Genomic DNA, 13,447 nt, shown 5'->3' on the forward strand with positions numbered 1-13,447 from the left:
GATCTTACAAGCAAGGAGTTGCTAGGACTAGTCCACACAAAGATGATTAAGAAGAAGCTTAGAAGATTGATACCACAAATGGCAGAGGACATAAGCTTGTTTTGTTATTGAAAAGATACAGGTTGATAGATGGAAGAGTATAATTTAAAATTACTAGCTAAACCTAGTGAAATTTAGTGATAATAGGTATAGTTAAATAAAAAATTGATAATGATAATACTGTATACAATGTGTAGTGTTATGATAAGCAATAATTGGATATGAATATCGAATGATACCCGTGAAGGGAAGGCTAGAAATCCTTTTGGATCATATATAAAGGTTAATAATAATAATAATAATAATAATAATAATAATAATAATAATAATAATAATAATAATAATAATAATAATAATAATAATAACAACAACAACAACAACAACAACAACAACAACAACAATAAAAAATAAGAACTAAACTAGACACAGTTAAGTTTTGATTATTAGGGGGAAATGTTATGATATAGGATATAGCCAAATAAAGAAAGGATAATAATAATAATAATAATAATAATAATAATAATAATAATAATAATAATAATAATAATAATAATAATAATAATAATAATAATAATAATAATAATAATATATGTATGGGTATAATAAGGAAATTGGATGTAAATTCTAAACAGTGATTTGGAAAGGAGGATTAGAAAACTTTGTTATTAAATATTATGGATGTTTAGCTAGAATAGGGTATAAGGATTTAATGTTAATGGAGGATTTTATAAATAAGTACATGAAATGCCAGAATGTGGTTATGTATTAAATTCTGCTATATTTTATGATGAAGGACGTTTAAACAATTATAGTCAAATAAAAGTGGAGGTACGATGATGGTAATATGTATAAACATTTGAGTTAAGATACTAGAGTTAATATGAATTATACTTGATGACGGTAGAAGAGATGCACAAAAACCTTTTGTAACCAACTGATATACTTTCTACAGGATGTAAAGAAGGAGGATTTTTATGTTTGTTTTGAAAATTAAAAATAAATAAACAAGTTTTTGGCAAAAAAAAAAAAAGAATGTTCTCGGTATTTTCAGGCACTGAGCCTTCTGGATTTTATTTTCCATGCAGGCATATGAGTGAATGTTCCTCCTATTCAGAACCACAGGGCGAGGATATGCCTACACAGGAAGGAGAAGATAATGTGTCAGGGTTAAAGCTGGTACGTTCCATTTCAGGGGGGAGAATGGTAAAAAAATAACTGTTGCAGTTGTTGTTGTTATTTTGGAAGGAGGGGCATCAATGTGTTAAAAGGGTAGATTCACAAGTAAGAACTATAGTCATGAATTCAAAAAGTGATGGTAAGCCATTCTTATAGCATAATCAAGTATTAAAATAGCTGAATCGTAATAAATTAGTGTCCTTGATGAGCCAGGATTCATAGTTTGAAAATCATACTTTAGAGTTATATGTAATCTAGGCTTTGATGGTTTGTTCCACAAATCATGGTTAAATAATCCGTAGTTTAGTATATGCGATTTACCATAAATGTCTCAATCCACACAAATGATTATCAATTTTAACCATGGTATAGGGAAGCAGGAGGGGTGGGTATTCACTTATCTTCCCTACCGGTTCGCAAATGAGAGAGTGCTCACTACTCTCGCATGTGCTCCTGCCGCGCATGCGCTTTGGGTAAAAAAAAGTGCCTAAATGGAATAACATAGAGCCAGAGCGGGTGGGTGGGGCCATCCACGATTTCCTTTACCAGTTCAGGCAAACCGGTCTGAACCAGGAGAATACCACCTCTGGGAAGCAGTATAAATTCAAGCCATGGTTTCTTTCTGTAAGAGCCTGAAGACTTGCATCAGCCTTGGGGACCCCATGGGAAAATACTGAACTGAAGGTGATTATTAGACTAACAACAGATCCCACCTTCCTCCCTGGGCTTCCCACTGTCTCTACGCCCAACTTTTAATTCATATTGTTGTGTAGATACTCCTCAACTTACGGTTACAGTTGAGACCAAAATTTATGTTGCTAAGTGAGCATTTGTTTAAGTGAGTTTTGCCTTTTCTTGCCACATTTGTTCAGTGAATCACCACAGTTCTTATGTTAGTAACAGGGTTATTAAGTGAATATGGTTTCCCCATTGACTTAGCTTATCAGAAGATCAAAAAAGGGGCTCATGTGACCCTGGGTCACTGCAACCCTCATAAATGTCAAATGCTCAAGTCAGTTGTCAAGCATTCGAATGTAAATCTCGTGACCGTCGGGTTGCTGTAACGTTCATAAATGTGAAAAATGGTCCTAAGTCACTTTATTCAGTGCCATAACATTGAACAGTCACTAAATGAACTCTTGTAAGTCAAGGACTCAGTGTATTTTCATTATTTTTATGGTTTCATTGTTCCTATTCTTATTATTTGTACATTTGTTTATAATTTTACATTCTACTGTTGTAACACCTCTCAGAATATTCACACACACACACACCACGGCAAGATGGGCAGCAAACACATTTAATAAATAAATAAACGAACCAATAAATAAATAAATAAATAAATAAATAGTTTCTGATTCAGGTTACCATCCTCCTGTGCCTCAAAGTTTGAGCAAAACTACAGAACAGCAGCCACTTTAAACCACCATTCTGAGATTGCACTTAACAAGAAGTCACTGTTAGCTGGAAATAGAAGCAAAAGTATGCCAGAGGACAAGGAGAATGCATTCTGTCCTCAGGGAGGCTGTGACTAAATATAGATTTTTATGGCTTTAAGATTGAGCCAGCTCTTTTGTCTTTCTTTCGTTTACTGTTAATCATGATGAAGGTTCAAAGCATACCAAAAATCTTCTGCACTTTTCTGTGATATTTGGATTGATCTTAATAAAGTAATAAATTATTGCAGATGCACATAGGTTATTGCTGATCCATGCTGGATGTTTCAGAAAGTCAAATAACAGAAATAAATTACTTCGTTGATTATATAAAGGCCTTCAATTGTCCCAACCATGTCAGGTTCTAGAATATGCTTGGAAAAAATGACAATCCCAGAACAGCTGATTTTTCTCGTGAGAAACTTACATGCAGGTCAGAAAGCCAGTCTGGATAAAACGTGGCTTCAGATTGGCAAAAGAGTGCAATCAGGCTATATTTTCCCCTGACTTACTCAACCTATGTGATAAATATACTGTATATCAAAAGAAGCGGGACTGAAAAAAGATGAGCATGGTTTTAAAGCTGGAGGAAGAATTATCAATAGCCTAGATATTGATGACACTACCAATAGCTAAAAATGAAAAGAATCTGCAATATAATTATTTATTATTTATTTATTTATTTTATCAGACTTATTAGTCGCCCCTTCTCCCCACAGGGACTCGGGGCGACGTACACAAGCAACGGTCTACGGACTACAAAGGAGGAGGTAAAAACAAATAAATACAATAATCAGGGAAGTTAAAACCCCAATAAGAATAAAAGTTTAAAAGCTAACATTGACAATTAAAATTAACCAAGGGGTGGAACAGTTGTCGAGATTATGCCAGGCCGGCTAGCCGAAACAGGTGGGTCTTCAGTTTACTGCGGAAGGAGCGGAGATCGGTTGTTGTCCTGATGTCTGGGGGGAGGTCGTTCCAAAGGGTGGGACCCGCCACAGAGAAGGACCTACTCCTGGGCACCGCCCTCTGACAGTCTCTAGAGGACGGCACCCGGAGAAGGCCCTCTCTGTGTGAGCGAATGGGCCGCAGGGATGTATGGGGCAGGACACGATCCCACAGATAACTAGGCCCTATGCCATGGAGCGCTTTAAAGATGGTGACTAACACCTTGAAGCGCACCCGGTAGGCCACAGGAAGCCAGTGCAGCTCGCGCAGGAGAGGTGTTATATGGGAGAACCTCGATCTCCCCATGATTACCCGCGCGGCTGCATTCTGGACCAACTGCAGTCTCCGGGTGCAACTCAAGGGGAGCCCCATGTAGAGAGCATTACAGTAGTCCAGACGAGACGTCACCAGCGCGTGAGTGACTGTGCGCAGGGCCCCCCGGTCCAAAAGGGGACGCAATTGGCGCACCAGGCGAACCTGGTGGAACGTCCCCCTCGCCACGGCTGCCACATGATCTTCTATAGTCAGCCGGGCATCAAGGAGGACGCCCAAATTGCGTGCCCGTTCCACCGGGGCTAATTGTTCATCCCCGATGGCCAGCGATGGAATGTGCTGGTTGTATCGGGGAGCCGGGAGCCACAGCCACTCTGTCTTGGAGGGGTTGAGCCTGAGCCTGTTGTCACCCATCCAGACCCGCACGGCTTCCAGACAACGGGACATCCCTTCGACGGCCTCGTTGGGGTGGTTTGGGGTGGAAATGTACAGCTGGGTATCATCAGTGTACAGGTGGTATCCCACCCCAAAACCACGGATGATCTCGCCCAGCGGTTTCATATATGTGTTGAACAGGAGAGGTGAGAGGATCGACCCCTGAGGGACCCCACAAGTAAGGGGCCTCGGGGTCGACCTCTGCTCCCCTGCCAACACACATTGCGTCCGGCCAGAGAGGTAGGAGCGGAACCACCGCAATACGGTGCCTCCGATCCCCAACCCCTCCAGACAGCGCAATAGGATACCATGGTCGATGGTATCGAAAGCCACCGAGAGATCTAATAGGACAAGGATGGAGGAACAACCCCCATCCTTTGCCCTCCAGAGATCATCCACCAACGCGACCAAGGCCGTCTCAGTACTGTGACCGGACCGGAAGCCGGACTGGCGCGAGTCTAGATAATCATCTTCCTCCAGGTGACGCGGGAACTGTTGAGCCACCACACTCTCAACAACCTTCGCTAGAAAAGGAAGGTTGGAGACAGGACGATAATTTGCTAGCTCCTCTGGGTCCAGGGAAGGCTTCTTGAGCAGGGGTCTCACCACCACCTCTTTCAAAGCGGTTGGTAAAAGGCCCTCACCCAAAGAAGCGTTCACCAGCCCCAGTAGCCAGCCTCGTGTACCCTCCCAGGAAGCCAGTACCAACCAGGAGGGACACGGGTCCAATAAACATGTGGTGGCTCGCAGTCGCCCGCGCAACCTGTCCAAATCTTCGGTGACAACAGGGTCAAACTCCTCCCAGCGTGGAATCTCAAGACTAGCTTCGGACGCCCCCTCTGGAACACTGGGGTGGGTCCACTCCCTCCGGATCCGATCAATTTTATCCTGCAGGTATACCCCAAACTCCTCTGCCCTGCCCTGCAACGGGGGATCCCGCTGTCCCTGCGACAGCATGGAGCGGGTCACCCGAAACAGGGCGGCAGGGCGGTTCTCTGCGGACGCTATAAGGGTGGCACAATACTGATGCTTGGCCACCCTTATTGCCACAAGGTAGGTCCTTAAGTAGGCTCTTACTTGTGTTCGATCGGATTCGGAGCGGGAGGATCTCCACTTGCTCTCTAGGCGTCTCCTATGGCGTTTCATCGCCCTTAGCTCCCCATTAAACCAGGGGGCCCGGGTCGATCGTTGCCATCGGAGAGGCCGCAAAGGCGCAACCCGGTCCAAGGCTCCGGCGGCCGCACTATTCCACGCGGCCACCAGGTCCTCTGCCCGGGAGCGGGACAGGTCTGCAGGAGGTGGCCCAAGCTCCGCCTGGAACCTATCTGGTTCCATCAGACGCCTGGGGCAGAACCATCTGGGACAATCTGGTTCCGCCTCCCCGCGGCGGGGAGTAGCGCCAGGGAAGTCCAGTTGGAGAAGTGAGTGATCTGACCATGACAGGGGCGTGATGACTAAATTCCCTATACCCAGATCACTCGTCCACTGGTCGGAGACAAACACAAGATCCAGTATGTGGCCTCTTTCATGTGTGGGGTCCCGAACTACTTGAGTCAGATCCATGGCTGTCATGGAAGCCATGAATTCCCGGGCTACCTTGGATGCCTCTCCCGTCGACGGTAGGTTGAAGTCCCCCATCACTAGTAGCTTGGGGGTCTCAACCGCCATCTCCGCGATCAGCTCGAGGAGTCCGGGCAGGGCCGTTGATGTATGGCGGGGAGCCAGGTATACTATCAACAGACCCAACTGTCTCCCTGGGCCCCATTTCACGCCCAGAGACTCACAACCGGATGTCTGCGACACAGTGAATTCTCTCGGAGTCAAATCTTCCCAGATGATTATCGCTACCCCACCGCCCCTACCCTGGGCCTGTGGCTGATGGAACACCCGGTAACCTGGAGGGCACATTTCACCGAGGGGCAACCCCCCCTCCGGGCCCAACCAGGTTTCCGTTATTCCTGCGAGGTCCGGCTCCCCCTCTGAGATCAAGTCCCTGATGAGGGGGGCCTTATTAACCACGGACCTCGCATTACATAACATCAGCCTAAGGCCCAGGCTCTGCCGATCCTGTCCACCTAGACTGCGGGGGTTGGTACAAGCGACCGGGCGTGTCCAACAGCCCCGGTCTCCCAACCGACTATGTGTTCTTCTGGTGTCCTCGCGCCCGCCCCTCCCTACGACCATCGTTATCGGATTCCCCCCCCCCATAGGAATGCTGTAACCTTTCACCTCCCCCACTCCGCTCCCCTCCATCCTGATCCCACCTGTTGACCTGGCTATATCCATACCCCCAGGTTGAGTAACCCTCCCCCCCTCCCTGAAACCCCTTAAAAATTTTAAAAAAACATTTTACTAAAAAACCCCTGATCCCCCGCTTCCTCCACCTCTCTGGGTCAATAAACCCTTCATCGAGGTGTGCCCTCACCAGGGCAGGGGGGCATACCTGTGACAGGGGGGACCCTCGCAGTTGTAAAATATCAGCCCTTGAATAGATTATGATGATGATAACTATGGCTATGGCAGGTCCAGGATGTAAATACATGTGAAAAGGCCAAGATGTAAATGGATAAATAAAAGGAGAGAGGAAGCCTACAACGCCGAACCATGATAGTCAATAGACCTCCATCGAGGCCCAAAGGCAGTTCTTAGAGTTCTTAAAGTGCTTAAAGTGCTTAAATCGGAAATAGTCCTCCATCGAGGCCCAGAGACAGTTCTTAAAATTCTTAAAGTGCTTAAAGAGGCAGTTCTTAAAGTTCTTAAAGTTCTTAAAATTCTTAAAGTGCTTAAATCGGAAATCCGCGGGGGGGGGGGGGTAGGCGAAGTGCCAAGGCCAGTTTCATGGCTTGTTGATCTTCTGGGGTCGCCCAAAGCCTCCGGCGGCCCCCCCTGGCTTGCTTCTTAAATCCCCACAGCTCCTCTCCGGCCCCTCGGCCTCCTGAATAGGCAGCTCACCGCGGTTACAGAGATGGAAGGAAATATGGCACTCGATGTTTCAATGCCATCTCCGCCGGTGCCGCCATCATCGCCGGCTGGGCCCACACACCGCCCCCAAACAGTTTGTTCTCCTCCTCACCGACTCGCTCCCTCATGGAAACGCTCCTCCGCTCTTCCGTTCCTCTGTTTCTCAGCTGTCTCGCCATCCTGGCAGCCATGCAAGTCACATTTCCGGTTTTTCCGCTGCCGTGGCTCAGCCTCAGCGTTCTCGCAATCCTCCATCTCCTGTCCATCTGGCTGTCTGATTTTCCCGGGTCTCAGCTATTCCCCCCGGGTCACAGTTGGTTCTCAAATACGGCCAGGGTTACCACTGACCCCCTCACGGCCCCCAAAATGACCGGTGGGGGCCAAAAGTGCCCGCTATCCCTGCCAGGGAGCCCCATCATTACGGAGCTCTAGGAAGGTCCCTCCATTGCCCCGGAAAATCAAGGAGCACATGAAAAAATGTGATTAAAATTAAATACAATGGAAACCAAAATACTACTACTACTACTACTACTACTACTACTACTACTACTACTAATTATTATTATTATTATTATTATTATTATTATTATTATTATTATTATTATTATTATTATTATTATTATTACTATACGATTGTATCACAGCGGCCAGTTGATTCGCCGGATTTGGCATTGATTACTAGTCGGGCCCCACCCAGGGGCCTAGGACGTCGTAACGTATTTTCATAATATACGTGCAGATCCAAGCAGTGCAGCTTTTTGCATTTGACTGATGGTGATTTTGTCAAGTTTTAACTGTTTTAAATGTAATTCCAGTGCTTTTGGAATAGCACCCAGTGTGCCGATTACCACTGGAATTACCACTGCTGGTTTGTGCCATAATCGTTGGATTTCAATTTTTAAGTCCTGGTATTTCGCGACTTTTTCATGTTCCTTCTCCTCAACCCTGCTATCACCTGGTATTGCGATGTCTATGATTGTAACCTTCTTTTTCTCAACCAGTGTGATGTCTGGTGTGTTATGCGCTAGTATTTTGTCTGTTTGTATACGAAAATCCCACAGGATCTTGACCATCTGATTTTCGGTGACTTTTTCAGGCTTATGTTCCCACCAGTTTGTTGTTGTTTTAATATTATAATTTTTGCACAAATTCCAGTGGATCATTTGTGCTACTGAATTGTGCCGCAATTTATAATCAGTCTGCGTGATTTTTTTACAGCAGCTGAGTATGTGGTCAACAGTTTCATCAACTTCTTTGCAGAGTCTGCATTTGGCATCATCAGAGGATTTTTCGATTTTGGCCTTAATGGCATTTGTTCGGATGGCTTGTTCTTGCGCAGCCAGGATTAGTGACTCTGTTTCTTTCTTTAATGTACCTGTTGTTAACCATAACCAAGTTTTTTCACTGTCCACTTTATCTTTTATTTTTTCCAGAAATTGACCATGTAAGGCTTTGTTCTGCCAACTCTCCATTCTTGATTTTATCACATCTTTTCTGTATTCTTGTTTCGTCTGTTGGGCCTTCAGTAGATTTTTGTTCTTTACTTCGATTAATAGATGTTCTTGACTTTCTTTTAAATAATCAGCTAGTGCATGTTTTTCTTCTTCAACTATTTGCTTCACTTGTAATAATCCTCTGCCACCTGATTTTCGGGGCAGGTATAGTCTATCAGTGTCACCACGTGGATGTAAACTGTAGTGCATTGTCATTAGTTTCCTGGTTTTTCAGTCCAAAATGTCCAAATCAGCTTGTGTCCAGTTAACTATACCAGCTGTGTATCTTATAACTGGTATTGCCCAGGTATTTATGGCCTTGATTGTATTTCCACCATTTAATTTAGATTTCAAAATTTTCCTAACTCTGTTGGTGTACTCTCTCCTGACAATATTTTTTACTTGTCCATGTTTGATGTTATCCAACTGCAAAATGCCTAAGTATTTGTAGGCTTCATTTTCGTTGCATTTAATTAGTTGGCCATTGGGCATTTCAATTCCCTCACATGTAGTGATTTTGCCCCTTTTTATGGATACAGTGGCACATTTTTCATGCCAAACTGCATTGAAATATCGGTGCTGAATACTCGGACTGTGTTTGTCAGTGATTGGATTTCTATTTCTGACTTTCCATAGAGTTTCAAATCATTCATATATAATAAATGTGAAATTTTTTCAGCTTCTTTGGCTGTTTGGTAGCCTAATTTCATTTTTTTTAAGATTACTGATAGTGGGATCATCGCGATGATGAAGAGAAGAGGTGAAAGTGAATCACCCTGGAAAATTCCTCGCTTGATATTAACCATTCCATAGTTCTCATTCCCTACTGCCAACTCAGTTCTCCATTGTTTCATCGCCTTTTCAGTGAAGGATGTAATATTTTTACTAATGCCAGTTGTTTCTAAGCATTTTATGATCCAACTATGTGGCAATGAGTCGAATGCTTTTTTATAATCAATCCAGACCATATTCAAGTTCGTTTTTCTTTTCTTACAATTTTCTAATATCATTTTATCAATTAGGAGCTGATCTTTTGTGCCCCTGCTCCTTCTTTTGTTGCCTTTCTGCTCTACTGGCAAGATGTTGTTTGTTTCCAAATAATCCATAATGTTATCTGCAATAATGCCTGTGAGTAATTTAAAGGTTGTTGGCAAGTATGTTATTGGTCTGTAGTTTTCAGGTATTGTTCCTTTAGTTGCATCTTTCTGAATCAAGTATGTTTTTCCAGTTGTCAACCATTCATCAATTTGACCATTTTGTAAAATTTCATTCAGTTGCCTGGCCAACATTGCATGTAAACTGGTCAGATATTTGAGCCAGAAACCATGTAATTGGTCATTTCCAGGTGATGTCCAATTCTTTACTTTTTTTACTCGATTTTTGACCATCTCAGTTGTTATTTCTAATACTTGCATTTGTTTGTTACCAATGCTTTCCTCAAAGTCATGTATCCACTTTGCTTCCTTATTGTAGTCCTTTGCATTTCCCCACAATTCTTTCCAGAATTCAGCTGTGGCCTGCTTTTCTGGTTTTTGACTTTTGGTGCCACCATTCACATTAAGACTTTGATAAAAACGCCGTTGGTCTGATCGAAATTGTTGATTTTGTTTATACTGGATGATTCGTGCCTCATATCTTTCAATTTTTCTAGCTGTTGCTGTTATCTGCTGTTTTACAATCTCTACAGCTTCATTCATGTTTCTTGTATCCAATCTATATCTTCTGATTAGCTGATCTATGATTTTTCTGTTTTTAAGCCGTTGCTCATGCATGTTCTTTAAGTTGCTAGCATCTGCCCTTAATTTTTTGACTTTTTGTTCTAAATCGGATTTTCCACTTTGGCTTTGATGCTTTTTCCATTGTGTGATTAGGTACTTTGATTTTAATGCCTAGTTCATTAGTGACTATTACAGCTGCACTGTACATTAACTGATTTGTTTCCAAGATGGATCCCGATTCAATTGTTGAAAGCACTGCATTAACCATTTTCATGATAGGACCCAAAATTTTCTTAGGGACAGTTTTTAATGATGGTAAACGTTGCCTTTCCTCCCTAGCCAGAAAATGCTCCATGATCTTGTCCTTCAGTTCATTTTGTTTTTGAGTTGGTTCATCAGTTGGTTCAATGGTAACTAGTTCTGGTGGTAGTGTTTTTATTTCCTCTCCGGCAGCTTCCTCTGAGAGTTCTCCTATGATTTCTTTAGTTGTGTCATGAGAATCACTTATTTCCTCTTGTGATGTTGTTGTTGTTTTTTTGCAATTTGCCTGAATTTCCTCAAGTTCAACTTCGCTAAACACTTTATTTCGTATAATAAATCGCCTTTGATCTGCTAGTCGTTGTCCACTAACATTTGAATCTGGATATTGTTGTTTCCATAAATCATACATTCGCTTTAAATAGCCTCTCTTTTTTGGCTCTGAGTTGTAATAATAGGCCATTATGGCACGATTTTCATCTGCACTATATTTCTGTCGTTTTGTTGGCTGGTCCACTTGTAGCCCACTTGTCAACGGATGCCCAGGGACCTCAACATCCGCCGTGGCCCTTGTTAACCCGCGCGACGACCGATGCGGTATAGAATTTTTATTCGTTTCTTTCACCATGTTGTATGGGTTGGCGAGTTTTTTTATGGGGCCAGGTTGCCAACCTGACCCCAACCCTCCTCCTTTCTCATCCGGGCTTGGGACCGGCAATGGCGGAGTTGTTGTTGTTGTTGTTGTTGTTGTTGTTATTATTATTATTATTATTATTATCATCATCATCATCATCATCATCATCATCATCATCAAATGTATTTGCTCCCATCTCACTGCTCAAGTCATAAATGTGAAAAATGATCCTAAGTCACTTTATTCAGTGCCGTAACATTGAACAGTCATTAAATGAACTCTTGTAAGTCAAGGACTCAGTGTGAATAGGAGTAGCTAATTACAGCAGGTACAACAAGCTTTAGAATTGAGAATGGAATTATTGCTTAATCATGACAATAAAGGAACAAGCAGTCCAGAAATGTTACACACTAGCACCTGGTAGAGCAGAAATGAAGGCTTTGGAAATCTTGATGTTTCTGTATTGATAAAGATCAATATAGTGCAAGCCATGGTATTCTCTGTGACTCTATAGAAGCAAAAGTTGGATAGAAGTAGGTTAGTAGAATATTGATGCATTTGATCTTTGGTGTTTGAAAAGTCTCCAAGAAAGCCAAGAAAATATATAAATGGATCATTGAACAAATCAATCCAAAACTCTCACTCAAGTCACAAACGATCAAGCTAAAATTGTCTTACTCTAGATACATTATGTAAAAACTAAGTTCTCTGTCATATACTCTAATGTTGGAAAAGGTAGAAGGAAAAAGAAGAAAAGTATGATTAGCAGCAAGGTGGATGGACTTACTTGCATCATTGGAAATGTATTGTTGGAAGGTCTAAAAGATAGGTTTGGGACAGATAGAGAGACAAAATGTATGTGGTCACTTAAGAATCAATATTAATTTGATGGCACATAATTTTAGCCATGCCTGCTGTGAATATGAAATCTTTGTTATTGCACTTTCTTATATTTTCTTGAGATGACTTCATCCAAGCTTATATTTTCTGAGTATTCTAATTCAACCTCAGGGATTCTGTTCTGGCATTTATGGACATATGCATAAGAAAAAAAAAGATAAAATTATATTAAAATGGTAACTGCAATAGCAATAGCATGCAAAATGAGCGCTGAGCTTATGCCCAGGGAGAATTTTCTCATGGTGATAATATTCCTCAACTCAATCGGGATATCTCTAATATGCCATCGTTTCTTTTCATCAGAACTGAAAAACTGTTTATGAAATTTTGGAAACTAACAATTTAAACCATTAGACAAAATTTGACAAAAGAAATCATTCTGGAAAAATCAAATAAAAAATAAAAAATTTACATGCAATTTATCATGATGAAGCATGCAGATAAAAATAAATATAGGGTTGGAATAATTCTTAGAAGCAGCGAGAATAGAATATAAACTTCCATAGACCTGTATTTTTCAAGCAAGAATCAAGTACAGGAATGAATCTGATGGAAACAGGAGTTCAAGCTTCAAACAAACCTTCCCATCTATTATACAGAGGAGAGCAGGAAAGTGAAGCTTTTCTTTTACTTCGATAGAGAATAGGGTAAAATAATTTGTATTAGCCTAAAGTTCAGCACTACTTCTGTATTATTTTCTCTGCTGGTAGCATTATTACCTACTGTTCCCAAAAGTGAAATGAGATGACTGGTTGGTATAATTCTTTAAGGAAATCAGCAGCAGAAGGAGCATTGGCCTGCTGTGTCACATACTGAGAACCTTAGTAAGCATATGGGATTTTGGAGTGTCTAAATTTGGGGATGTAATTATTTTGGCCATTTTAAATTCTCAAAGCGCTTTAATGCAGGCTAGAAGAGCATTCAGCCTACCTTGTGCACATATTCTGAAAAATTCATGTTTTATTGAATTATGAGAATTTTTTTTTTAAAAATGGTGTTTTCTTTACTGAAAGTAATCAGCAAGATTAATTTAAATTTGAATTGGATTGAAAAAAAACTAGTTTCTAAATTTCTGTTGTTTGATTTCAGAATAGCGCTATAAGAGACTCGGTTGGTACAACTCTTTCAGGTATGAAGCAGAATAATTTTAGTTCCTTTAGACCAGGGATGTCAAAC

The 13,447-nt window shown here is 41.9% G+C and overlaps 1 protein-coding gene across 1 annotated transcript in view; it reads left to right on the plus strand.

Moving 5' to 3' along the window:
- WDR64 (WD repeat domain 64) overlaps positions 1-13,447 on the plus strand; it is a gene marked incomplete at its 3' end in the record, with an annotated part of 82,749 nt that overhangs the window by 49,049 nt on the left and 20,253 nt on the right. The window contains exons 19-20 of the mRNA XM_081943924.1: positions 1,125-1,215; positions 13,361-13,400. Coding sequence (XP_081800050.1) covers positions 1,125-1,215; positions 13,361-13,400 — 131 coding nt within the window. The remainder of the gene's footprint in view (positions 1-1,124; positions 1,216-13,360; positions 13,401-13,447) is intronic.

Source organism: Natrix helvetica (genome assembly GCF_964273705.1).
Source record: "Natrix helvetica genome assembly, chromosome: 2".
NCBI classification, from domain to species: Eukaryota; Metazoa; Chordata; class Lepidosauria; order Squamata; family Natricidae; genus Natrix; species Natrix helvetica.